A 26,139-nucleotide genomic window follows, 5' to 3' on the forward strand; every position below is an offset into this window, starting at 1 on the left:
CATTTCATGGCAGGGAAGAAACCATAATATCTACACATGACAAAAACAAGACAGTTCTCATCTTTTAAAGCCGGCCCAGCACTGGTACTATATCTCTCTCCTGGTCTACCATATGTCTAAATAACACCAGTTACTTATCAACCATGTGACAACGTTCGCTTACTGGCTCCGACAAAGCGTACACTGCCCATCAATCTGCAATTTTTAACGCGAGGAAAGAGGCAGTTGGGAAATTCTTTATTCTAGGGCACATGGCGGAACCCGAGGTGTAATGGCCACTTTCTCGCTGCAACAAATTTTCAGAAAGAGGCGGCAGCTATGTGACCAAAAAATAAAAAGAAGCAAATGTCGGTGAACCATTGAAAGTATCGTAGAGACAGCAGGTCTGGAAAGAAAAGAAAATTGAGAATCAAAGGCCCGCAACCACCAGTGAGAAAGGTCACGCGGGTGAAGTGGTGCCAGCTGGAAGATGCGAGAAAAGGGATGAGCCGTTTTAGATGGGGTAAGCGAAATAGCTTGAGAGTTTCGTGAGAGAAGCCGATGCCACTCGGGTTGCGAAAAAAAAATAAAGAGAAGACGCCGCTTGGCTTGACGATGATTTGATTGGCCAGATTGCGAAGTACAATGTGCGAACTGCGCCCCTCAATGTTATTTATGTGCCTCTGGATTTTCATTAATGTTAGAAAGAAATGCGCTTTCTTATCTTCTTGTGTTTCTTTTTTCTTCTCTATCGCGAATACACCACAGCGCAGGTTGAAAATTAAAAAAGAAAGTTCTGCCGCCTGAGCTCGTGCGAGATATTCAACACACATATGGTCATAAGGTGAGACACGTTATGATATCTTGGTTTACTGTAAGCGAACAAGGGGAGGACCTTCCGTCCAATCAGAGCAGACGTTCGAAGCCAAGACGAGTTCATTGTTGATCAGGTCAAGTCTACATATTCCTGTAACATCTTTGAGTCTGAAGTGCGACATATTGTGTCACGTATTACGACAAACCGTGATCTGCTGCAACGCATTCTGAAGAGTTGTGACACATAGCTTGTGATCTTTGATTTATTGAGTGTAGCGCTCCTATACATTCAGACAAACTTCGTGTGGCAAAAATAACGCGCAATTTAAATCAAAATATCTCGAAGAAAAAAAAAGATAAGCTCGCCTTTTTGTGTTGAAGCCTTAGCACCTTCTTCCTCTTTCTATATATTAGGCCTCGCTCGCCACCCTGTCTACACACAGAAGTAATCTGTAGGCCAGGAGAAAACAACAAAAACTAACAAAAACAGAGTATTTTTCAATGTGGACTTGCTGGAATACCGATACAGTTGTCACCAACACTCACTCACTCACTCACTCACTCACTCACTCACTCACTCACTCACTCACTCACTCACTCACTCACTCACTCACTCACTCACTCACTCACTCACTCACAGACAGACAGACAGACAGACAGACAGACAGACAGACAGACAGACAGACAGACAGACAGATTTTTATCGCACTTGCCGCAGCGGGCTAGTGCTCATTAAATAAGAAAAAGTCGCACGGCTAATTATCCTACTAAGGATTTTCGAAGGAAAGCTCATTCGCCCCGAAGAAGAAAATGAAAAAAAAAGTTGTGGTTCACGCTACCGGGAGACTGTAGCTACAGATCAAGCAGACGCAAATCATGCTTTAAACCCACGGCCAGAGGCAAAGAACGACTAGATGTATTGATGAAATGCTCCTATGACATCAGCTGTCAGAGCTCTGTGCAGAGTTATCTCAGCAGTGCCTAGTTCAAATTACGCCATCACTGGGCATAAACTTGATTTCATAACAGGCATAGGCCACCGGTGCTCAATAACAATTATTTAAAAATGAATATCTAGTAAACAAAAACAATAAAGGAAACGACGAGACGAGCAGTGATCAGATTATTATTAATTCAAATCTTCTGTCTTATTTAGCCATAGAGCAAAAAGTGAAACCTTTTGCTCTGTGCCTCACATGCTCTGGCGATGTCCCGCGTTGCCTAACGACTTTCTCTCCAGCGAAGCCGAGTAAGACGAGGCCATCAGAAGCACGGTACTCCTAAAGCAAGCACAGAGGGCCCAGAAAAGGGCGGAGCGTCACAGCGTTCTGTCCTCTACGTGGGCACGGCCAGTGGCTACAAAGGCCTCCCGTTAGGAGGTCCTGACGGGAGGCTCCACAGGATTAAATAAAGTTCGCCGTCCGTCCGTCCGTCCGTCCGTCCGTCCGTCCGTCCGTCCGTCCGTCCGTCCGTCCGTCCGTCCGTCCGTCCGTCCGTCCGTCCGTCCGTCCGTCCGTCCGTCCGTCCGTCCGTCCGTCCGTCCGTCCGTCCGTCTGTCCGTCTGTCTGTCTGTCTGTCTGTCTGTCTGTCTGTCTGTCTGTCTGTCTGTCTGTCTGTCTGTCTGTCTGTCTGTCTGTCTGTCTGTCTGTCTGTCTGTCTGTCTGTCTGTCTGTCTGTCTGTCTGTCTGTCTGTCTGTCTGTCTGTCTGTCTGTCTGTCTGTCTGTCTGTCTGTCTGTCTGTCTGTCTGTCTGTCTGTCTGTCTGTCTGTCTGTCTGTCTGTCTGTCTGTCTGTCTGTCTGTCTGTCTGTCTGTCTGTCTGTCTGTCTGTCTGTCTGTCTGTCTGTCTGTCTGTCTGTCTGTCTGTCTGTCTGTCTGTCTGTCTGTCTGTCTGTCTGTCCGTCCGTCCGTCCGTCCGTCCGTCCGTCCGTCCGTCCGTCCGTCCGTCCGTCCGTCTGTCTGTCTGTCTGTCTGTCTGTCTGTCTGTCTGTCTGTCTGTCTTTCTGTCTGTCTGTCTGTCTGTCTTATTTTTCTTTCTAATTTCCACTCTTTTCCATTTGCCGATGCGCAGGCGGGAAATTGCAGTGTAGAAAAATATAAACACACAAAAAAAACAGAAACCATGTTTGGAAACGAATGCGCGAGAGAAAAGCGTCTGGGTTACCACACTGCTTGAATATCACGTAATGGCTAATCATAAGAAAACACCGAGAAGGCACTTGCGAAACTAAACGTTTCCTTTTTTTTTTTGGCAAAGCCGGGATATGAGCAAAGGCAAGCGCTTTGAAACTTACTGCCATCGATACGGTGCATCAGAAGTGGGCCCAACAAGAACTTTGCTTGACAAGCCGAATACGACAGTCGATGGTTTCAGGTATCGGGCTTTGGTACGAAAGGAATTAAGTGAAGCAATCAATATATATATATATATATATATATATATATATATATATATATATATATATATATATATGTAGTTCTTCTCGAAACTGCGATGCTGAGGCTGGACGTTATTCTGGGTGGGATATTCAACCGTTCGTATCGTCTTATAGAATGTGACCTGAATTATCACCGCGTATGCGAACTTCTTAATTAGACCCTTGGGACGCAATAAAGGCGGCACATTCGATAAGGATCCTATTGCTAGCCGAGAGGCTGGCCGCTGCTTGAGAAGCCAACTCAGCAATAAGAAAGAGATATCTCGAGACGACCACCAGGTAATTGACTGCGACCGCATCCCGTGTCGGCAAGTCCGAGCCGCGCAAATACAGAAAGTTACCTATGCAGTCTGTAGAAAGACACTACACGAATACATATCGGGGAAGACGGCTGTCTTCCTCCTATACGCTTGCACTAAATTTATTTTTATTTTCCCAATTTTACCCGTGAGCTGTCTATAGGCGATCCCCTGGTTGACGACGAACGACAAATTGACATGGCAAGGACTTCTCTCGGTGCGCGTAAAGTTCCAGACGAAGAAAAACAAGTCTTTACGAAGACAAAACTGCCTGCGAGAATTCTAACTACGAGAGTCGTTCAACCAAGACTGAGGGTGAGGCTCTGAAAGCTGTATTCGTCGACAATCTTATCCATTTCTATGCTCTCCCCCAGTAACTGAAATGTACGCGCCAACCGTTTCTACCTAGCCTAGATAACACGAGTGAAGCCAACATCTTTCGTCCACTTCTTTAAAAAAAAAAAAAAAACTCAAATGTCTTTACTACGCCTTGTTCCGTGTCAAAGCAAGGTTCCTTTACACTGTGAGGTGCATAAAAAATTCGGAGAGTGCCGCACTTGGACTGTAGAATGAACAAGGGGATCGTTGCGATGCTTCGGGTATAAAGGAAAAAAAGAGAGAACATTGCTTTGCCATAGAGCAAGGCATGGGACGAGGCGTAGTTAAGACATTGGGAACAATCTTTAAGGGGGCGGAAAAAGGTGGTTTCACTCATATTATCTAAGCTTGATAGAAGCGGTTGGACGCGTGCATTTCACTTACTCGGGAGCGTATAGAATTGGATAAAAGGGCCAGTAAATAATTTTCAAAACTAAAGATTTGAGAGCATTCCTCTCAGTCTTTATGAATAACCTTTGTGTAAAGTCTATGGTTGTGGAGGCTTGCAACTAGTAATTTATGAAAAAAAAATAACACCAATGACCGCGTGCTCTCCGCAGCTTAGAGACTGGTTCAACTCCGCCCTTACTTGGGACCGTATTTTCGGACGATCACTTTCGGTGACACTCTCACTAGATTTAGCGCGACCACAGCAGCGGACGCACTGGTCCCTGCGTGGTTCTTGGCACTGCGCCAAACGCGCCATTGAAACGTTGCGCCAAGAACTCTTTCGGGTGTGAACGTCGATGCACGGTACTCACGCGGCGATCTCGCGAAATTTATTGCATCCCCGAAAGTTATCTACCGAAAATTCGGCCCTCGGAGTCTTAAAGCGACACTAAAGGCAAATACTAAGTCGACTTGGATAGCTTAAATACCCTTCCAAAAACCTAGCAACGCTTGTTTCGCGCCAAGAAAATACTTAGTTTACGAGAAAATTTTATCTGAAGGGTCCGAATGCCCTTCCCGAAATTCAAATCTCCCGCCACCCAACCCGGGAAGTGCTGACGTTGCGTACGCCATCACCGCCCTTTGCAATGCTGCTGTCGGTGAGTACAACGGCGTCCGACAGACAGCGGCACCGAGTCAAGAGAGAGCGGTGGATTCGCCACTGCAGCTGCTTTTTGGTGAAATTGCGTAGACCGTTCAGGAATCCCGCGGCATGACATGGAAGTTGGATTCTGTGCTACTCGCTGTTTGTGCAAGCTTTGCGAGCCAGCAAAACCACTGCAGCACTACGCGATCAGCGCAGTACTGAAACGCGAAAGCGCGAGCGGCGCAAAGTCGAGTGAAAACAAAACCTTTCGACCGCCCGCGTCGTTGTCAACGGTAATTTCAATGAGTTCTTTTTTCTAAACATGGAACTGGACAAGTAGCATTTTACTTTATCTTATAACAGAATACGAGAATGTTTTTTGCAACGAGTAGTGGGGTACTAGTGACAGAATGTAACTGAGGAGTGCTTTCGTCATCGGGCAAGTGCTTGAATGTCCCGGGGTAGTCTCTAATCACGTCCTGCATTTACTTCGATTTCTCGATTATTAAGTATTCTGATCGCGATAAGATTGACGCCTCAGAGATCCTCGAGCACTAATCTATCCCTTTATCTTTAGTTAGTATGTGCCTTTAGTGTCCCTTTAACAATCGGGGAACCAGGCCACGCGACGCGGAATGCCCCGTGACAGGGCTATAGCAATAAACCGGCACCCCCCCCCCCCCCCTCACCTCCCCGTATCGTAGGAGGAGAACGTTCCGTGTACGAATATAGGCGCCGTGCAGCCGCCAGGAGGCTCTACCGTCGCTTGGCGCACAGCGCCTCCGGTGGCTACCTTGTCGCTCGCTTTGGAAATGCTTCGCGGACACTCCGCGCCTCGGATACGCGAAGGCGGTAACAATCCGATGTGATGGGGATCGGAAGCAGTGCTTCCCTTTCCATAACGGCCGGTTTTATGACTGAGCATGGCGCTGAGCTTTCATTTTACGAGGTAGAAACATAACAAAAGGTGAACGCTTCTACGAAGCAGGCCGTGTCCTCGACGTGAAAGAGATGGCGATGGCTGGCATCGAGCTTTCAGGTCACTTCATTCCTGACGGATAAATGCGCCGTCTAAGACAGTGGCGCTATCGTAAGGACAACCTTTCTGACAGCGATTTCTTTCTTGCTTTTGAAGAGCCGTTTTATGCTCTTCATTCTGCATTATAAATTTGAAAACATGTTAAGCGACAGATACGTGCCTCACATTGTCATTCATGACGTCTATAAGATCCGCTTGCGGAGTTCCAGATAAATCTATTAGTTGCAAACAAGGTGGAACTCTTCATTGCATTTCACGTTGTTCAAAAATGGCTTGCTGCATGGTTTTGAATTCTTTGGGGCAGCTGGCACTTTCCCCTTTTTAGCTATGTCGATATCATTGAAACAGTTGCGCAACGATAAAGGCGGGGATCATTGGCAGTTTCTTCGAAAAATCTAGGTAATCATTCAGGAATATCATAGTTTCAAAATGTAAAGGACAGAATCAGACTTATCATTGCCCGCGAATCTATTTGTGTCCAAACTTCACGGCCCTTCGTCTCCTAATTCCCCATTGGGAAGCCACAAAATTTGGTCCCCACCCACGTTGTCGCAAGTACTGTTGCGTCCCACACTACAACAGTTGCAGTCATCAAGCTCCGTACACAGAAACATGCCTTAACTTGAAGCCCATTCTCCCCTTGATCTAGGTGACACGTAACGTGAACCCGCCAAAGAAAACGCAATGAGTGTATTCGGCACGTTGGCGCCACGCGTCACGTAGAGATCAAGACAAGCATGGGCTTCAAGTTAAGGTGCATTTCTGAAGAGGGGGTTAGACTCGGAAACCTGCCAACCCAAAAACATAAACAGAACTTTCTTTTAGAAACGCTACGCGAGGAGGGGTAACGCCAAGCTGACCGACTGCAGTGTTTCTTTGGTCAAGCATGCGGTACGATGAAAGCACGTGTTCTTGGTCCGCATGCTGCTCGCCACGCTCATCGCTCGGGTTTTTGGCCCACTTGCGTGACTTCGCCACACAGAACGCGCAGACATTACTTGTGTACTAGCGCTGCTGATGGAAGCTGTGCGGCACGTCAGTATAATATATATAGCTACGTCGTACTAGTATAACTAATATAGCACTAATATATACGGTAACTACGTTGCGCGGCGAGGTGCGGCAAGGCGTGATCAGAGGCTTCATGGACTTCATGATAACAACGGAATTTCCATGATAAGCTATCTGCGTCGTCCAAGGCTTTAGAAGGACACCTCGAAACAACAACAAAAAAGGCTATCTCTTGCAAGGGCGTTATCGGTAGTTTGGGAAACGCGAACACTGTCTCTTACATCTTTTACCGTCAATTGCGATGCGCGACGGCGGCACTACAGACCTAAGCGCCAAGTGCGATTATCACTGTCGCAACCCGCTTATCGTGGAAACGTATAGGGCGAATGAATTGCACGACGTCCGCTTCGAAACGACCGGCTGAAAGGCCTCATTAGGCGTATAGCAATCGAAACGGGCAATCTCCTCACCGACCAACTGCCGCCGGCCGGGGAATGCAGATAGCTTCCCGAGCAGGCGATACCGATAAAACCGGCAACCGTCACACCGAAAGCGGCAGGGCTACTACGCCTTTCGCTACAAACAAATCGATATGTCCTTTCCGTCGCTCTCTTAAAAGCCGCGCACGCCTGCGCTGAGTGCTCGCATAAGAACGGCACGGCGCGTCACGCAAGTTTGTGTGCGTGTGTGTGCGTGTGTGCGTGTGTGCGTGTGCGTGTGCGTGCGTGCGTGCGTGCGTGTGTGTGTGTGTGTGTGTGTGTGTGTGTGTGCGTGTGTGTGTGTGTGTGTGTGTGCGTGTGTGCGTGTGTGCGTGTGTGTGTGTGTGTGTGTGTGTGTGTGTGTGTGTGTGTGTGTGTGTGTGTGTGTGTGTGTGTGCGCGTGTGTGTGTGTGTGTGTGTGTGTGTGTGTGTGTGTGTGTGTGTGTGGGCGCGCGCGCGCGCGCGCGTGTGTGTGTGTGTCGAGCAATCCTTCTCACGCCCTGCATATGCAGCGCTGCTATGTATGAGATTAACAATGCTCCGCCAACCCTCCCCCTCCCAGTCCTCCCCGCCTTAGCCCTCCCCCAATCCTTGCCTGCTTTCGATTCAGAGACTTTCTTATTGGAACATCAACTTTTGACGAGACAGACTCCGGGAGAGTGCCGAGGCGAAGGTGGGAAATGCAGGAGTTGATGGAAAAGGAAACAACCGAGAGGCGAAGGAAGAGGCGGGGAAGGGGGGGGGGGGGTTCCATCCGTGAGCCAGGAACGCAATTAGGGATCGCGTTCGTGGCATAGCGCGCGCGTAGGTCGCGCTTGCATTAATTAGGGCCGATATAGGCACAGGCGAGAGGGTCCGTGCAGGCCGACGCGTTTCAGGCGTAAGTGCGTTCGCGCGGCTAAGATGCGCGAGACGTGAAAATGAGCCCGAAGAAAGAAAGAAACGAACAGTGCAGCAAGCGAGGCAGACAAGGACAGACAGACAGACGTCTTTACATTTCGCCTGAGGCGAAGCCGGAGTCTTTACATTTCGCCTCTTGATTTCCGCGCGAGTGCTCAGAGCAAGCGGAGGAAGACGACAGTTGCCGAGAAACTCATATAAGACTCCGCCGCGTTGCGTAGTTTGTTTCGTAATCGCTATTGCTGCCACTCCATCATCCCGCCTCACCTCCAACATACCCCCTCCTTTTCCAACTCTTCTAACCTGTCAGACTAATCTCTCTCTCTCTCTTTCTCTCTCTCTCTTTCTTTCTCTCTATCTTTCTTTCTCTCTTTCTTTCTTTCTTTCTATTAAAACAATTGCTGAATCGGTCGTGGTTTTGAGATACTTCTGGAATAGTCTGCCGGCCCATCACGCTGAGATACCTCCCGAAGGCGTAATGCATGCTTCAAAAATGCGAAGGGAACCTCACCACAACGGCTTTCCACCTCACGTTCCCACTCTTGAGGTCTTAAGCGACGAATAAGGTCTCCTTCATTCGTCCATTTTAGAGGACTCTAGTGCTAGAAGACCGATAGCCACAACCGGTTAACCAGCTTTCGTGTTCCCAAGCGTTGACGTTCTTTAGGCGCAAATGCGAAGGAGGCCCGCGCATTGTACAGAAGGCAATGGTACAGGTGACAGACGAAACAAATTTGGCGCTGCAGTTCGCAGAGTGCAGTGTCGTAATGGTTGCACTTGCTCGTGAAGCCTCAACGTTACAGGCCGTGGTCGTTGCCACCGCAGTCTCGCGCGGTGACGCGTTTGGCTCCAGCTGTCGTGAATTCTTCGGGCTCCACAGAACTAATTCGCGTGAGCTCCCAAGGCAGTGGGTAAGGAGAGAAGGGTGGGAGAGGACGAAGAGTTAGCTCCCTTAATTAAGGCAGTGCCTGCCTCACTTACAAGATGGCGAACGCGTGCCAGGAGAAGGAGCAAAGATCGCGAAAGAGAAGGAAGGGAAGCGCACAGCGAAGTTTCGGTTGAACAGCTGCGAACGAGGATTCTAACGCGGTCTCCGCATGAGCCAAGAGACTTTCCTAACCTTTTCTGGCGTCATTGCGCCAGAGCCAACTAGCTGCTGTTGCGACATTAACTTCCCTCCTTCTTTAACGTCAAAACGGAAAGAAGTTAATTCAAAGTAAAAGGACCCACGTGCGGTGGATAAAGGGCCCCTCATCAGGCCTCATTGCAAACTTTAGGCTGTGTTTCAATACTCGGGGTAGACGGCAAAGTAGGCGGCTAAGAGGACGGCGGCCATATTAAGTCTCCATCCAACACTGACCAAGAAGCTAAAGAACACAGCTTCGCGAAGATAGCAACGATAGCAAAAAAAAAAAAAAAAAAGAAGCCAGGACACTCGACGAGACGGTCGTCTGTGAGCAAGAAAACGTAGCCACGCCTCTTCTTATGCACCCAATGAAAGTCACGGTGTGTTTTTCATAGGTTCGCACTCGCAAAGCGTTCAAATTCAAAAATAATATGCGCACTTCTCGGCTTTTTCTTGACGTCGCGACGTGGCGTCACGTAGCAGAGGCGCCTTCCCATCGTCTTCCAGACGGTTCCAAACGCGTTCCATCGGTTGCGCTCGAAGCCATCTTGGTTCTCTCCTTAGTTTTCTACGTATACTATAGACTGTCTTCAATGCTGGCCAGAACTGGCGTGCACGCACCTTGTGACAGCGTACAGAATATCAGCGTGCAGCTTTTGTGACAATGGCACGCTGATATTCATCAAGCCCCGTCGGCCTTTCTGACCTCGTCCTGGCTTCTCGGCGTGCTGTTGTATTCAGTGACTAACGTATTACGTGTCATTCCTGTCTCCAGCCTCCCCTCTTCTATTTCCCCGTCTCTGTTTTTTCAAAGGCACGCTACTGCTAGTAAGCGCACCTGCCTTTCTATTTTTTACCGAACGTCTCCCCCTCCCTCTCTTTTTCTCTCGCTATTTCTTTATAGCAAGGAAAACGGCGACAAGCTAGGGCAAATAATTTGGCGCGATGCACCATACGGGTGCTCTCGTGAGTCGCCCCAACCTCTCGTCTTTCGGATTTACCTCACGCTTAAAGAGCATTCGCCTACTTGCCTTATATACCCTCGTATCCGCAAGGCCGTGTTCGTGCGACAAATTGGGACTGCGCGGTACCGTGCACTGTGTGACTTTGTATGTCGCGACGTGTTGCCTTGGTAGACTACAACACTGTAAAACCAAGCTGTCACTTTAGTGGTCATGGTTTTGTTTTTTTGCCGTTTTTGACCACCCATCGGCGTCATTCCGACAAAACATTTTATACAGCCGGGAGCAAGGAGAGAAGGAAAGAGTCTAGGACACCACATTAAAAAAGAAGAAAGAAATTGCTCGTGCTAATAACCCGATTCGGCTAACTAGTAAGGCGTGCGCCTTACAAGATGACGACCCGGCGCCGTCGTATTGGCGGTGAAATGCTTCGAAATAGAGCTGCCAGGATATTTCCCGTCGTTTACTATAAAGACCTGCTAATACCTGTGTGCCCTGTTCAGTCTTGAGCAGCCAAGTGCTAGCTGTTTACTGTTGAGTAAATACTCCCTGTAACGATATTTACTGCGTATGTGGCAGCGCTCTCTGGTATCGTTCACCCGCACCTACTGTAGTTACCTTACTTCTCTTTGTTTATCCTTTCGTCTCTCTCTCTCTCTTTAAAGATCTTTCGGTTCCCCATTCCCCAGTGCAGAGTAGGAAACTGGATATCTATCTTCCGGTTAACCTCCCCGCCTTTCTAATCTGTTTTTTTTCTCTCTCTCTCTTTCTCTCGTGTCTCTTTTATTCTTCGCCTAAAGCGTACGGTGTAGGTGAGCGGAGATGTCGTCCGCTTATAACCTCCGTCGTCTTTCTTGTACTTTTATTTATGTATTTTTCTCGTTTCTGTGCAAGATTTATTGCTTGTTGCCTGCCTCCGTGTCGTCTGCGCTGCACCGAACTATCAGTGAAGCGACTCCGTCATTGCTCTTTCAGTTCGGCCCGGCTATCGACATAACGGTCGGTAATTGCAGCCACTGCAGGTGCAGAGCGGGGAGTGCAGGGCTAACGAGAGCGCGTATGCGTGAAGAATGAATAAACCATGGGAGGGTTGGAAACGACGAGGCCTCAATTATAGGTACAGCGCGCGAGTTATTAATTACGTGGCTAGCGGAAACAGGGAGAGCGACGTTCGTCGATCTGTCGCACGGAGCGCGCGATTCCGTAAGAGCACTACGGGGCTAGCGCGCCCACAACACTCTCGCTCGGAGGCACAGATTTATGCAACCGTCAACTTTCTTCGAACGCACACACCTGCACGCACACCCACATGCACGCACACACACACGCATACGCACACACAAACACGCACGCACGCACAGACCAAGAGAGACGGATACAAAAGGCAAACGAACAAAACTAAAGAAACGGCTACAAATAGATGTTCCGTTCGCGCGACGGGGCATGACGATTTTGTCTCGATAAGCTGACGAGTTTCGGGAGCTTGTTCTTGGAATAGAAAGTAAGTCGACCGTGGGATGGGGTGAGAAAAGATAGGCGGGAGACAGGACGAAGGTGTTCCAGGCAATTGCGCGGTCACGCTCCAGCAGCCTCGGCTTGGCACAACGACGACGCACTGTAGGAGTGGAGACGAGGAATTATATCGTCGCGGTCTATAACTACGATCCCGTCTCCGGTGCGAACGATTCGAGATTTGGACGGCGCCCAGATGCGTAATTACACTGCGCCCGTCACGCATAAAGGAGGCGTCGATGTGGGCAATCTATACGTTTGCTTTCGCAGTGAGATCGTGGGGTCTTTGAGTTTCATGGTCACGGAATGTCGCGGAGTGCTTAGACGTGCTCTTTAACCGGAGGGGAAGATGACCCGGGTCATTACAAATAACTGTTAATCGGTCTCTGTCTTTAGCATACCAAGGCAATGCAGGGGCTAGAAGAAATGTCTGTCGCTATAATGTGCCTCCGCTTGTTCTTTCTACTGCGAGATTGGGGTAGGGGGAGCTCTTAGTTAATGTTGACCGTTGATGATAATTTTTATTTTAAAGAAAAATTATTGCGCTACCCAGCAGGCCTACGAAGCGGCAAAGAGGCAAGACCTCGACGTCCCATCGTGGGAAGCCTAGGCCCAGCCGACTAAACTGCTGGTTCTCATTAAAGTTAACTCTCTCTTTCTCTCTCTCTACCCCTGGGTTCGAAGTTTGTCATTTCATCATCAGATATATATATATATGTGTGCGTGTGCGTGTACGCGTGTGTGTGTGTGTGCGTGCGCGTGTACGCGCGCGTGTGTGTGCGTGCGCGCGCGCGCGTGTGTGTGTGTGCGTGCGTGTGCGTGTGTGTGCGTGTGTGTGTGTGTGCGTGTGTGTGCGTGTGTGTGTGTGTGCGTGCGGGTGTACGCGCGCGTGTACGCGCGCGTGTGTGTGTGCGCGCGCGTGTGCGTGTGTGTGTGTGTGTGCGTGTGTGTGCGTGTGCGTGTACGCGCGCGTGTGTGTGTGCGTGCGCGTGTACGCGCGCGTGTGTGTGTGCGTGCGCGTGTACGCGCGCGTGTGTGTGTGCGTGCGCGTGTACGCGCGCGTGTGTGTGCGTGCGCGTGTGCGCGCGCGTGTGTGTGTGCGTGCGCGTGTACGCGCGCGTGTGTGTGCGTGCGCGTGTGTGCGTGTGCGTGTGCGTGTGCGTGTGCGCGTGCGCGTGCGCGTGCGCGTGTGCGTGTGCGTGTGCGTGTGTGTGTGTGTGTGTGTGTGTGTGTGTGTGTGTGTGTGTGTGTGTGTGTGTGTGTGTGTGAAGCTTATATGCGCTCCACAGGGAAGTAAGCGCACCTCTGTTCCACTCAATAAAAAAATGTAAAGCCAGTTCCACGCAGTCAAAGCTGTCAAAACAGCGAGCTCATGTGGTAGTGTTTTCTCAAGTTCCAACTCGTGTTTAGCTCGATTTTCACGAAAGTCTTTTGTCCCGTCGGTCGTCGTTGTGCTATATGCGAGCCTCGGTTCCGTATTACACCCACTCTTCAGCTGCGTGAGGTCGTGATCAAACCACAGTCTGCCACGCACCTTGCAGCTGTGGCCGAACTCACGGTCGAGGAATTCTCTCTAGAACCGTCCATCGGCACCCTCCGTGGCCGGGATGAATCTCTCTGCCGTCGACGTCTCTGCTCGGCCTCCTACTCTCGAATTTGGGGGTTAGCTTGCCTCTGGTGGCGCTTTGGCTTGGGTTGCTTTCTCTTGAAAGTTGGGCTTGGCTTGCCTCCACCGCGCTATTGGCTTGCGCTTCTCGTTCTCGATCCTCGGCGGTAGTGGCTTCCCTCTACCGGCGCTTTGCTTGCGCGACGCCTGTGCTGCCGCTCGCGCCGAACGTAATCCATGGGGCGAAAGGGCGCGCGCCGGCGAAACACCCGCTCCTATACCCCTCTCCTCTCCCCTCCTATGGCCTAATCCCCATAGTGAGATTGTGCCATTAACTTGCCACCCTGCGTGGCACCGGACGCCACACTGCGAAGGCTCGACTTGGAACAGCTCCGCTGTTAAAAATGAGGAACCATCCTCCTCTGTAAAGGTGGATGACCAGCAAAGCTGTATTACATCACACAGGGTTAGATAAGGGTACAAGTATTTATTTTCATCATTTGGTAATGGCAGTGGCGATGGCTTTGTGATTACTGTTATATACACTGATTGGTTCAGTTGAAACCCAAGACAGAATATTGGCCGAAGTTAATCTATACACGACCGTTGTTGAGTGGTTGAGTGACTTGGATTGGTAGGACACTTCAAACCAAGATCTTCTACCACAAACTGAGTGAACCATATGTCTGGTCTGATTCTGAAATGTCCTCATTGAAGTATCCAACGATGATCACAGGGTAGTGTCATCACGGCTAACCAATGCAAAGTGCGTGGTCATGAACTTCTCGATATCACACATGGGTGTGCCTGGAGATATACACACAGTGGATATCGAAAATCCGTCTTTCGTTTTTACGGCACAGACACCTCAGAAAAGAGGTGAGGCGTGCAGACAGGACACAAGAGTAGAGAAGTGGACAGCACGAACGCGTTCGTGTTGTCCACTTCTCCACTCTTGTGTACTGTCTGCACGCCTCACCTCTGTTTTGCATAATGAATATTTACCAACTAGCTCAGCTTTCTGTCGTTCTAAGATACAAACATCTCCGCAGTCGGTGGCATTGTATTCTTGCGAGTCAAGGGTGTACGGTTGTGCATACATTTTGTACTTTGCGTATATGGCAATGCCTCCTGCTCGTGAGTCCACGTGCTGTTCACAAACGATTCCAGCATATACCCGTCGACTTGAAACAATGCATCTTGATTTATTTATTTCATTTATTCTTTATTCATTATTGTTGTTATTAGGGGCTGGATGCTTGAAGCCTGATTTCCCTCCGCCGCGGGTAGACCCGGTGTTGCACTACCTCCTGGATCGGCCCACATACTTTGCCCACGGATACGACAGATGCATTGGGGGTAGAAGTATACAGTTTCGGTGTAAACATTAATTCCCGCATAAAACCTAAAAACACGATGTCGGCTCAAAAGTATCTCTAACGCACACCGATCTCTTAATGGAAGTGATCTCTTAATGAAAGTGTTTGGTTTTCTATGATCTAGCGATTCGGGTAGGTGCCACTAGGTGTGTGTGTGCCTATTTTAGGTTAATCCTCCAGAATGGTTATGTGCCAAGAGCTATTATGTGCTACTGTGACACACAAGATGTGCAGAAGCCGTAAATGTATATTCACACGTATGTACCGATGCGATACAAGGGATATAGCGCACTGCGTGTTCAACGACGTCTTCCAGCCGTCCTCGTGTGCTGGCGCTCACAAATGTTTTCCAAGTTAGAGTGTCGACATGCTCAACATACAGCCGTGCTACATGACATATGTAGAAGCTGCAGCCTTTGCTGTGTTTAAACCTAACAAGTGCACGAGACTACGCCTCACAAAGCAGGGACAATCTTAAACGTCGCCGCTGCAGTTGTGCGGAATTTATTTAACCGCTTCACATAGACTCCAACATGTGTGTTGTTACGTTTCGCCTACAACGCGCGGTAATGCCGGCGCGGATGCAACGGACGCCGGGGCTTTGTTCAAAGCGGCGGACATTTTGGCCCGTTCGACGCCGCCGCAGCGCCTACCCGCCAAGCGTGTCCAGGCGTGTTTCAGTGCCACGTGTCTTCGTGTGTGCGTGTGTGTGTGTGTGCCCACGCTTGTCAAAGCGCGGCAGCCGGGGAGCGGAGCTCCCCAAGTGAAGGTTGGCGATGCGTCACTACACTCGGTTCAGCAGGTCTCTCGGCTCGACCGTGCGCGCCGTCGTGGGCTCATGCTCCGCCGTCCCGTGACCTTCATCCCGTGACCTTCATCCCGTGACCTTCTCTTTTGGACCGCGACGCCGAGAGTATAAGAGCAGCTGCCCCCGGACGCCAGGAGAGAGGCTCCGATTTGTACTGTTGAGTTACGTGCTCTCCCGTCTCTCCACTTCGGTCGAACTGACCGGCCGCTCTTTTGCTATGTTAGAATAAACAAGTTGTTCTGTTACCAGTCTACTCATGCTTTGCCGGGACCTTCGGATGCTTCCAGTGCCCCAGGCCGCCAGGCCAACGCTACCCTTGGGGCTTGCGACCCATTGGCAATAACGGGCGTCAACACCGAGTCCCCAACAACTCGTGCCAGCGGTGCGATTACAACAGTGTTAATGTTGGTGCCCTCTTCGCCTTTGTTTTCGATTTGTTGTTGCTGCTGTTATCGTCGTAAGCGTCGTCATAGTTTCTGTAGTTGTTGTTGTTGGGGTCCTCGCCATCTTGGGTGTCTCTGGCGCATAACCACAGTGCGGCCGGTATTGGCCACGAATGTCGTGCGCTGGATCTGAAAGTTTATTTTTTTCTTAAGTCCTTTTCTTTTCCTCCTATAGTCCTCTTTCTCATTCTCACGCAACAACCCTCGACTCCCATTTCATTCTCCCGTCCCGCCGAAGCCCCGTCACTCCTCAAATTTCTATTAGTAACTCCCGTCGAGCGACCGAAACCCGCGCACACGTCCTTATCTCGTCAGCAGACGTCTGGCCTCAGGGAGCCATATACGTTATACTTCTCAAAAAACAACGGCGGGGAGTCGCCCATGCGTTGAGCGTCGATTGTGGGCGGAGTGCTTCTTTGTTTTCCAGCAGTGCGGCGACGAACGATGCGGCCTTCGCCCGCAGTCGGAAACCGCGGACAATTGAGTCCTACACAAATGTTGCCGCCGCCGCCGCTGCCTCCGCCCGCCGCCGCCTCCGCGGCGTCTGTGTTCTGGAAAGCGCCGATAAGGGCTGCAGCCCCGGCGCTCTCGGCGGATTCGCGAATCGCCGCCCGTTGCGGCTTATTAAGAAAGCCTCGCCGAAAGCGCTGTGCAATTATTGCTCCGTTTCGTTGCCGTACTTGATTCAGGCTTAGCTCGGCGCACACCCTACAAAACGCGTCTATATATCGGCGCGAAAAATATACGCCTCTGATGGCCGTCGACCCGTGTGCGAGTGCCTTACGTCGGGTATTTGGTGCATGTCTTACTTATTTTTTTTTTCAGCACTGGTTTGAAAAATAATGCGGGGGGGGGGGAGGTGAATGGAGGGGTTTCAGGACTAAGTAAATCGAACCGTGCTTATGCGAGGAGACAGCGGCTGTGGCTAAGGAACGACTTTCCGATTCGGACGTTTCAAGGGCAAGGAGCTGATGTGAATTGAAGTTTCTAAATGAAAGTGAGGATTTGAACGCCGATGCTTCAAATCCTTGGAGACGGGAGCGACGCATGGCGTTATACTTCAAGTTTGTGTTTGGCGCCCGACGTCTGTTAATCTTTCGAAGGAAGTTTGGTCTTCGTTTAAAAAAGAAAGAAAAAATGATGCACTACTGAAATTTTATGGATTTACTGGTGTACTCGCGTGATGTTGTCTAAACAGACCCATTTCGTACATTGGCGCGTTTTAATTACGCACCTGAAACACGAGAGCCTGGAGTAGTTTAACGGCTCACTAGCTTAAAGTTTGGACACTCGATTATTCATCAGTATAGTTAACACACTCTTGGTGACGTCCGCCGTAGCGAATAATGCTTCGTCGTAGAAATACAAAGGCACCCAAGATGTCGCCATCTTCAATGCACCGGCTAAAATTAACTAAATTTGATTTCAGATTCATTTTATGTCAGTTCTAGTGGTACACGTGCAGCACAAGATGCTGGAGGTACTAAAAGCGCCGAAAGCCACAGAAGGCTTGACGGGGTCTGTAACCCAATCGCTCGACTTAGACAGAAGCAAAAAGCAACTGTCCGCATGCGACAAACACGCAATAATAGAACTATACATGAGAAACATAATACTAGTAGTTTAAAGAGTTTAGAAACAAGCACTAAAGGGCTAGAACTTTCTTTGCAAAATCTAAATTTTAAGAGAAAAAACCTGCAATGACGCAGCAGAAAACAATGATGAAAATTTAGGACAGTACACAATGCAATGCGAATGAGATCGTTTTTCGGCCATAGTTGGTACCGAGTCCGTGGGAAAACCACAAAAAACTGCTTTCACTCGTGTTATAGCCATTCACTCTCCCTGTCAAATTAGCAAGTTCCTTAATGCTTTGTCTCAACGCTTTGTTTGTAACGTGCCATGAGCAGCGAATCGTACAGGTTGACAACAGCAATAACGTCTAGGTTTTTGCAGGTACACTTGGTGCATGCATTGAACGGAGAATCGACCATCAAACGGGAACCCTGTTGTGCAACCAATTTTGTGCAAAATCAGGGGATATTCCTAAATGTTGAAACCCGTTGTGGTTGCCACAAACTAGGTTGCAATATTGTCCGATTTCGAGAGGAAAATCGAAATTTTAGTGACAGTGCTGAGGGGAAAAAAAACATGCGCGCGCTGGCATGTCGACCGTGCGATAAATCCCAGGGCATACCAACGAACGAACAAACCACCCAAATCTCTTCTCTTCCTTGAAGCAGGTAGCGCACTAAAGTCTAGCAGCTGCTTCCTTTGAAGTTATTGTATGCTTCATTGCTTTTAGTGCTTCTGTAATATCTGACTTCTCGAGTAAGCAACGAATGGTTGGTTGCAAAATTTCAAAGAATATTTGAATGCGTCATGCAATTTGATGTAGAATCGAGTCTCATACTTTCATGCCACAATATACGACGCATTATATTACACGATATTACACGATCCGAACATGTTTACCACCAAATGAGCGGAGTGACACGTTTCTGCGACCAGTGACCGCCGCACATCATTTGTGGCGGCGAAACAAAAAATGGTACACCGCATACCGGAACCACAGTAGGGCAGAAATAACGCGTGATTCGACGTAACATTGCGTCCACAAGTTGTGGATGTAGCATGACAATTAGTTCGACAGAAAGCTGAGCTAGTTGGTAAGGATTCATTATGCAGATGCCGCAGATGAGTTTTGTGTCTTCTTTCTTTTTTCGCCTCAGTGCTCCCTTCATTTGATAGTCGGCGTTCATGTTGTCCACTTCTCTACTCTTGTGTCCTGTCTGCACGCCTCACTTCTTTTTTGCATAATGACAATTAGTTATTCCACAGAAAGCGTCGCTTACGAACAACAATAAAAAAAACGCATTGCCAAACGCGCGGAGTGAGACATCTATGACCGCACTACTTGCGTATAGGTTCCAATGCGAGACCTGCTATGTATGATCACGGATTATAGCCCAACTTCGCGCTCTTGTCAAAGTGATCAATTTCTTCTAAGTTTGTTTCATGTGGAACAGTGTGTGGGCTTTGTGGGCTTGAAGGCAACGCAAAGGGGCAAGCAAGTTCTACAGTTTTGCACATCATGGTAAGCCATGCCATTAGTTTGAGGGGAAGAAGCTCTGCCAGGCTTTGTTCTTTCGTTGTGAACTAAACTTCAGTATTCTACCCGCGCGCTCTACTTTGTCAGGCAGCTACTACGCGGCGAGTTTCGTCTCAATCCATGCGTATTTCCTCTGTCCTTTTCTTCGCTTCTTTCCTTTAGCGAGCTTGTTGCAAAAGAAACAGGCAGAGAGAAGTTCGGACTGCGCAGTAATTTCCTGTCCGTACGCAGCTGGCCTTTGTGGATGTCCACCAATTAGATCCTGCTCGTCTTTTTTCGTTGTATTCTCTCTTTCGTACAACTTGGGAAAGAAAGGACGTGTCAGGCTTTTCACACGTAGTGCGGCTTGTACTGGCCGGCTTCGGCGAAAAAAAAAACTCTCCGTCATGCCGTGCTAACTTTGTTGTGTCGTTGTGTCGAAGCAATTGCTGGCAGTAGAGACAGAACAAAGGAGATTGGTCATCGTACTGCTGCTGCTGCTGCTGATAATCATGAGCCTTCAGAACATAGCAAGTAACCTCAGTGGGCATGGGGCAAGAATCGGGTGCTTGTAAGCGCAGATAATCAGTGCAGGAAAATGAACTTGAAAACATAAAACCGCGTCTAGGAGAAACTGGTGTCTAATTGACAAGTGAGACCAGGTGATTGGACGTGTATATATAAAGGACATAAAAAGATTCTTTTAACAATTTAGAACTATGTAATTTAGGAAAGGCTATAGTAGGAATAGCAAGGAGAACGACACAAAAATTTATCTGTAGAAAAGGAGAGAGGTTGTCCTAAGCTTGAGAGCCCTAATCTGCTACTCAAGTGAGAATCAGCATGGAAAAGGTTTTGTTGCTTGAACGAAATCTCAAACAGCGTCAAACATTTCTCTGTGGATAAAACCCAGTGCCGAGGTTTCAAGAGAAAGTAATGCCCCTGCACAAATGCCCGCCAAGTCTTGGCGGAGTGCTGCGTGCCCACAACGCTCCGCCGTAGCGTTCGCAGTGCAACGCATTGAAGAAGGATCGGGAGCACAGCGGAGGCCGTGTTTGATAGGCCAATAACTCTGCTTCTGCTCAACGCATTGAAGTACTTTTTGCGGCAAAGTATTTCTGAAATAGCCTAGTTTCCCTTCTAATGCATTTCTCCGCTTCGATAAAAAGTGGTTCAGGGCCCCTTTAGTAAATGTGTTGACAACGACAAGCAGGCATGTCTCGATTAAGTTCAAGACTCTCGGCCTTATGGTTATTTAGGATTATTCGACCATTTTTTCTTCCCATCCCTTTTGGTTTTACTACGTGTCCATAACACCCAAAATCAAGAAGGGCGCCGACAGATGGAGTAGCACACTACGGTAGAGAAGTTGCATAAACCGGAATAAAGTGCCTCAGGGAGGCAGGTCCACCTGTCGAAACGTTGGCCAGCCTTTCTTAGGCACTTTATCCCTGTTTGTGCCTAACTTCTATACAACAACGTATCCACAAAACGCATTAAAGCTTCATCCACTGGGCAAACCGCCGCGCACCGAAGCGGTGGTCGCGCGACGCCTCGCGCATAGAGGACGACGAGACAGAGGAACACGGTCTATATAAGGAGCGCGAGAGCTCGGCCGAGCCGGGATTCCACTAAGGACCTTGATTCCACGTCATGGCGAGCCAGCGACAGAACGCGCGTGGCAGGCTCCCACCGAAGCGCCGGCGTTCCACTCAATCCGGTTCCGTCAGGCCGAAACCTCTCGAGCAGGCCGGGAACGACCGGGTTTCCTCAAGATCACCGACACTCGCCGAGGACGTCGCCCCGAACGCGTTTCCGGCGACGATCCCGTTCGAGGACGACGAGTGTCCCTTCTACCTGCTCCCGCCGAGGGACGCCGAGCTCGCCACAGCGGTGTCGGACAGCGACGCCCGAAGCAACTTCTCCAAGCAAAGCGCCCTCGCCGAAGACCTCGGCGCCTTGCTGGGCCACGGCCGCTACCAGCTCGAGGCGCTCTTCTGCGCCGCGTGCGCCCACTTCGTCATGCTCTGCCACAACCTGCTGCACAACGTGGCCGCGCCGCACGTCGACCACTGGTGTCGCCCCCCGGCCGAGTACGCCAACCTGACGCTCGCCCAGTGGCGCTCCGTAAGCGAGCCCGTCGACGACCGGGGACAACCCCGGCGGTGCGAGCGTTTCGTGCCGCCGCTCTCCGTCCTGGCGGCCAACCGCTCCACGCTGCCCTGCGACTCGCTCGCGTACGACGTCTCGGCGTACGGCCGCACCATCGTCAGCGACTGGGGTCTCGTCTGCGAGCGCGGGTGGCTGCTGTCCGCCTCGTTCGTCGCCTACATGTGGGGAGCAGCGCTCGGAGCACTGGCCGTCGGTCAGCTGGCCGACAAGGTGGGTCGCCGGCCGGCCGCCCTGGTCGCCACGTTCGGCCTCCTCTGCTGCGGCCTGGGCGTTTGCTTCGCCGAAACGTTCCTGGCGTTCGCCGCGCTCCGCTTCGGCGTGTCCGCCTCCGTCTGCGGCGTCCAGGTGACCACTTACGTGCTCTTGTTCGAGGCGACCGCGCGCGCCCGACGCACCCTGTACTGCGTCCTGGCAACGGGCGTCGGTCTGGCCTTCGGTCCCGTCTGCGTGTACGCGCTGGCCGAGCTGAGCCGCAGCTGGGTGGCGACGCAGGTGATCATCATGCTGCCCACGACCCTGCTAGGCGTCGCCGTCCTCTACACCACCGAGGAGTCTCCGCAGTGGCTGCTCGCCGTGTGCGACTTTCAAGGGGCCGAGAACGTCGTGCTTCGGGCGGCGAGGCTGAACCAACTCAACCTGCAGGACGCGCTCAACGAATGGCGTTTGCGGACGGCGCAGGTGCCGCCGTTCTCCGTCCCGACTTTCAGGAAGGACCCCGAGACGCGGGAGCGCGGCTGCTGCGACGCGTTTCGCTCGCGCCTCCTGCGTCCGGTCGTCGGCGTGCTCTGCTGGTGCTGGTTCGTCGCGCTGCTCTCCTACTACAGCCACACGCTGATGCGAGCCAGGATCGGCGTCGTCGACTTGTTCTCGCTCAACTTCGTCGTCATCGCGCTCCAGGTGCCCGGGTCGGTGGCGACGTACCTCTCCATGCGGAGGCTAGGTCGCAAGTCCACCCTGTGGCTTCTGCTATGCCTGCTCAGCTTCGTCGCCGGAATGGACGCCGTCGTGCTGTCGGCGCGCGGAGACCGAGACCGCGCCGTCCTGTTTCTGCACGCGCTCACCGGAGCGCTGCTCAACCAGCTCGTCATGCTCCTGTTCGCGTACAGCGTCGAGGCCTTTCCCACCGCCAGCCGGAGCGCGGCCGTGTCCGGGGCCAATTTCTGCGGTCGGCTGGGCGCCGCGTCGGCGCCGGCGTTGAACAGGCTCCTGGGCGTCGCGGGTCTCGGAGGCGCCGTGCCCGAGATGGCGCTGCTAAGCCTAATGGCGGCGATCACGGGTCTCGGGGCGCTGGCGCTGCCCGATAGCATGTCGCTGACGATGCTGGATCGCCTGGAGGAAGAAGCGCGTGCCACCAAGCGTTTCCTGCGTCCGCCGCCCAACTTGGCCAAGGCTTCGACGGCGGGCGCGAACTGAAGGTCTCGATGGCAGCAATCGTGCACCAAGACATCAAGCCCCACTGAGCTCTGGTCGTTTTCTTTTCCTTCGTCGCAGTCAGCTGCCACAGAATTGATAGTTCCAAATTTTGTTACATCATCCAGGCGCCTAACGACCGTGTTTGAGGCTGAACTTGGCGATATTGCAGCGGTAGCTTGAGCGGCGATGTCTGTGCGCATTTGAGATCGCGTCTTCATGCAAGCCAGACTCGACGGCGGCAAATTGAAATGGAGATTAGAATTTCGGCCTTGGCTCCGTGGTCCTGGTGGGGGCCCCGTGTAGTTCTTCCGAAGAAACGCTTGTAGGAAACGACTTCCTAGGTTCTTGCAACTATTTTAGGAAGGAATTATCGTGCTTACTGTCGTCTTTTTCTTTCGCTACACATTTGCAAAGATACCATAACAAATGCAAAGTCTTTTTAATTGTGAATTGTCGCGCTGTTTTTTGTGAAACTGTCCACGTGAAAACCAAGTTCATGCACCAAGGCTCTTAAATTTGACTGTTGTACACCGGCAACGAAGCGCACACTGTCGTTTTAGTCGTGCTGTTTATTCCTAGAGGAATAGCTTCCTGCTATTATAGTGAAGTGTTAACACCGGCGAGTCACGTAATCAATTCTACTGCAACATGACTTGCAATAGTGCGAAAATAAGTTCTGTGGTATGAAGTATGTGTAGTCAACTATTCGAGAACTTGACAGGAAATTAGCTATTAGTAAATGTACGAGGCACTCGAGTTTCGCAACCTCAATTAGCACTGAAACTGCCTGGTCTGTTGTTTCAACCTGGGTAGGCCTAATGGCCTGGCACACCGGCACGTACGCGGTGGAATGAAATAATTGTCACATTGATATTTCAAATTGAAATTATTTGGTTTACCTTCTTTTTTCACTTCCTTACCTCTTCCGTTTCCATATATACATTTACTCTGTGTTTATTTATTTTCGTATTAGAATGTCTTCTAATTAAGACGTTCTCCTTGTTCGCCTATCATTCATTAAATGTTCATCTGAATGATGTTAACAATTTCCAGCTTCAATATTTTTGTTACCCTTATCGCTTCCGTCGCCCCCTCCTTATTGTTCCACCGCCCACTCACTGAACAATCCCCCGGGCGGAACTCCTGCTTTTATCAGTATTGAGCTATTTTGCTTCTGCACATGCGTAGTTTATTGAACGACTGTTCGGTACCAAACTGATTCGTTGAATCGTCGGTCGAGTGACTGACAGCGCCACTGATTGATCGCTTCATTCATTGAGTTCAACTTCCAAAAGCCAGACATGTGCTGCCGAGCGCAAGGTCCCGGGTTCGACTTCCGCCCAAGGCAGCCACATACTGGTGGGAGTGGAATGGGGTTTGAAAAACGCCCGTGCACAGTGCTTTAGGGGCTCGCTAGAAGGAATCCCCAGGTGGTCACAAAGTTAATCACGAGCCCTTCACTGTGCGGCGTTCTTAACTGCCCACTCTGGAGTCTCAGGACGTTAGAACTGGCAATCTTCAGAGTGGCATTTGGAATTCTGTCGTCATAGTCCCCGCGTCCGTTTTCAACCGTACGTGAACGAAACGTCACGTTTAAGCGTCTTCTTCTGTGTTATGCCTGCAACAAGAGCCAGTCCGCATCACGAAACTGAATCGCCTCTTTCGGATTAAGGAGGACGTTTCGCCCGCACAACCAACGTAACGAGAGAGCTGACGCTCCAGAGAGCGCTAACAAGAGGCTCGTCGCGGTCAAAGTTTTTTTGAAAGAGCGCGCTAACCGCAAGAGGTGGGGTGGGGCTAGAGGGGTACGAGGGCAAGGGGGGGGGGGAGGTGAGTGCGTCTACGTTTCAACGCTCCCAGTGGAAAGCGGTTGTACAGAACGCGCACAAGGGGGCCATTTCAATTAGGCAGATGGACCAGCTACGAAGCCGAAGAGATATACAAGCAAAAAATCAAGGCCGGTAAACTCATCTCCAGTTCAGGGAGGCAAAAACGTGTTTCACGCCCAACTTTCTGTTATTTTATTTTTCACGAGAACTTGCAGGTTGGTTGAGCGGGATGATGGTGCCCGAGGACTAGGCGGTGGAGGAAGTGGAGGAGGAGAGCGGGGGAGGATGGGGTTGTCTAACTTTTTTAATCAGAAGATTGCTTCACGCGGCCTTGCTACACAAAAGGACGTAGGCAAAAACGCTACGATGTTCTAGAGACAGACATAAAAACAAAAACCCGAAAACTAAAGCTTGAAGAGCGCCTACGGCGCTCCAGGTCTAATGAACTTAAACGAGGGTCGCCCCCCCCCCCCCCCCCCACCCCGAGGGCTCACCTGATTGAGAAACACCGCGCCATTTAGATCACGCTCGCGAGCGGTTTTGTCATGTCGTATGCGCTGCGGGCGGTCGGTACGGGAGAGAAAGAAGAAAATCACGCAGGACAAATCGGCGAACTCATTAGAGTCCAACTGCTGAGCGGGAAAGTTCTCGTCTCTCCATCATTTCTTTCCCAAACACAGATGCACTCTTTTCCGACTTATATGGGAACAAAATATTCAGTTTCCTTTATGCTTAGACGCACTGCGACAGAATAAAGAAAGGCCACATGAAAAAAAAAAAAAATGCTCACGAACAGGCTACGTGGATGTACAGGTCGCAATTATCCGTAAATAGCGCTACGACGCATGAGACAAGCCCCGTTTCCGTAGGGTTCCAACGGGGCAAAAATTTACTATAAATATAAGAAAGAAAACAGGCGGCAGCATACACAGGATTGTTTGATTGTTAAGGTTCGTTCCAGGTCATCACTCAAAGGAAAACAAATAGGAGTGAGTCCACTTCAAGTGGTCAAGCTCCGATATTATTCCAAGTAATAACGCAGTTTCCTTCAACGTCCTTTTTGGCTTACAACATCGGCCTGCGAAGACCGCGAGTTATAACATTCCTTCCTTTGCGTACGCAGATGAAAAAAAAAAAAACTTTCCTTTGTGTAATGCAGGTCGTCTCAACAATCGGGACTCCGAGGGGGGCACACCACGGCGCAGTATTTCGAGAGCAAGAAAGAAAAGAAATAAGCTTTGTACTCTGTTATTCGTAATACAATATCGCTTTCTTTTCTCCAATAGACCGTACAGAAAGAACCGGTCTTCAATACATTTCCAACAATGCCGCTTATGAGTAGCGGAGGAACTTTAGGTTTATATTGAGAAACCTCAAATATCTAAGGGCGAGACCGCTGAACAAAAAAAAAGAAAATAAAGAAAG

At 50.2% G+C, this 26,139-nt stretch overlaps 2 protein-coding genes across 3 annotated transcripts in view; one reads left to right on the forward strand and one right to left on the reverse strand.

The window, feature by feature from the left end:
• Positions 1–26,139, reverse strand: part of LOC126533710 (Kv channel-interacting protein 4-like) — a 301,307-nt gene that overhangs the window by 11,829 nt on the left and 263,339 nt on the right. The gene's annotated exons all lie outside the window — the stretch shown is intronic.
• Positions 20,582–23,922, forward strand: LOC129385572 (solute carrier family 22 member 7-like). The gene has a single exon (XM_055072275.1). The coding sequence runs from the start codon at positions 20,954–20,956 to the stop codon at positions 22,883–22,885; it is 1,932 nt and encodes a 643-aa protein (XP_054928250.1). The 5' UTR covers positions 20,582–20,953; the 3' UTR covers positions 22,886–23,922.

The sequence above is a fragment of the Dermacentor andersoni genome, chromosome 7 (genome assembly GCF_023375885.2).
Source record: "Dermacentor andersoni chromosome 7, qqDerAnde1_hic_scaffold, whole genome shotgun sequence".
Taxonomy (NCBI): domain Eukaryota; kingdom Metazoa; phylum Arthropoda; class Arachnida; order Ixodida; family Ixodidae; genus Dermacentor; species Dermacentor andersoni.

Bases quoted from the DNA above. Each gene is read 5' to 3' on its own strand.
- LOC129385572 (XM_055072275.1), top strand. From the start codon at position 20,954: ATGGCGAGCCAGCGACAGAACGCGCGTGGCAGGCTCCCACCGAAGCGC.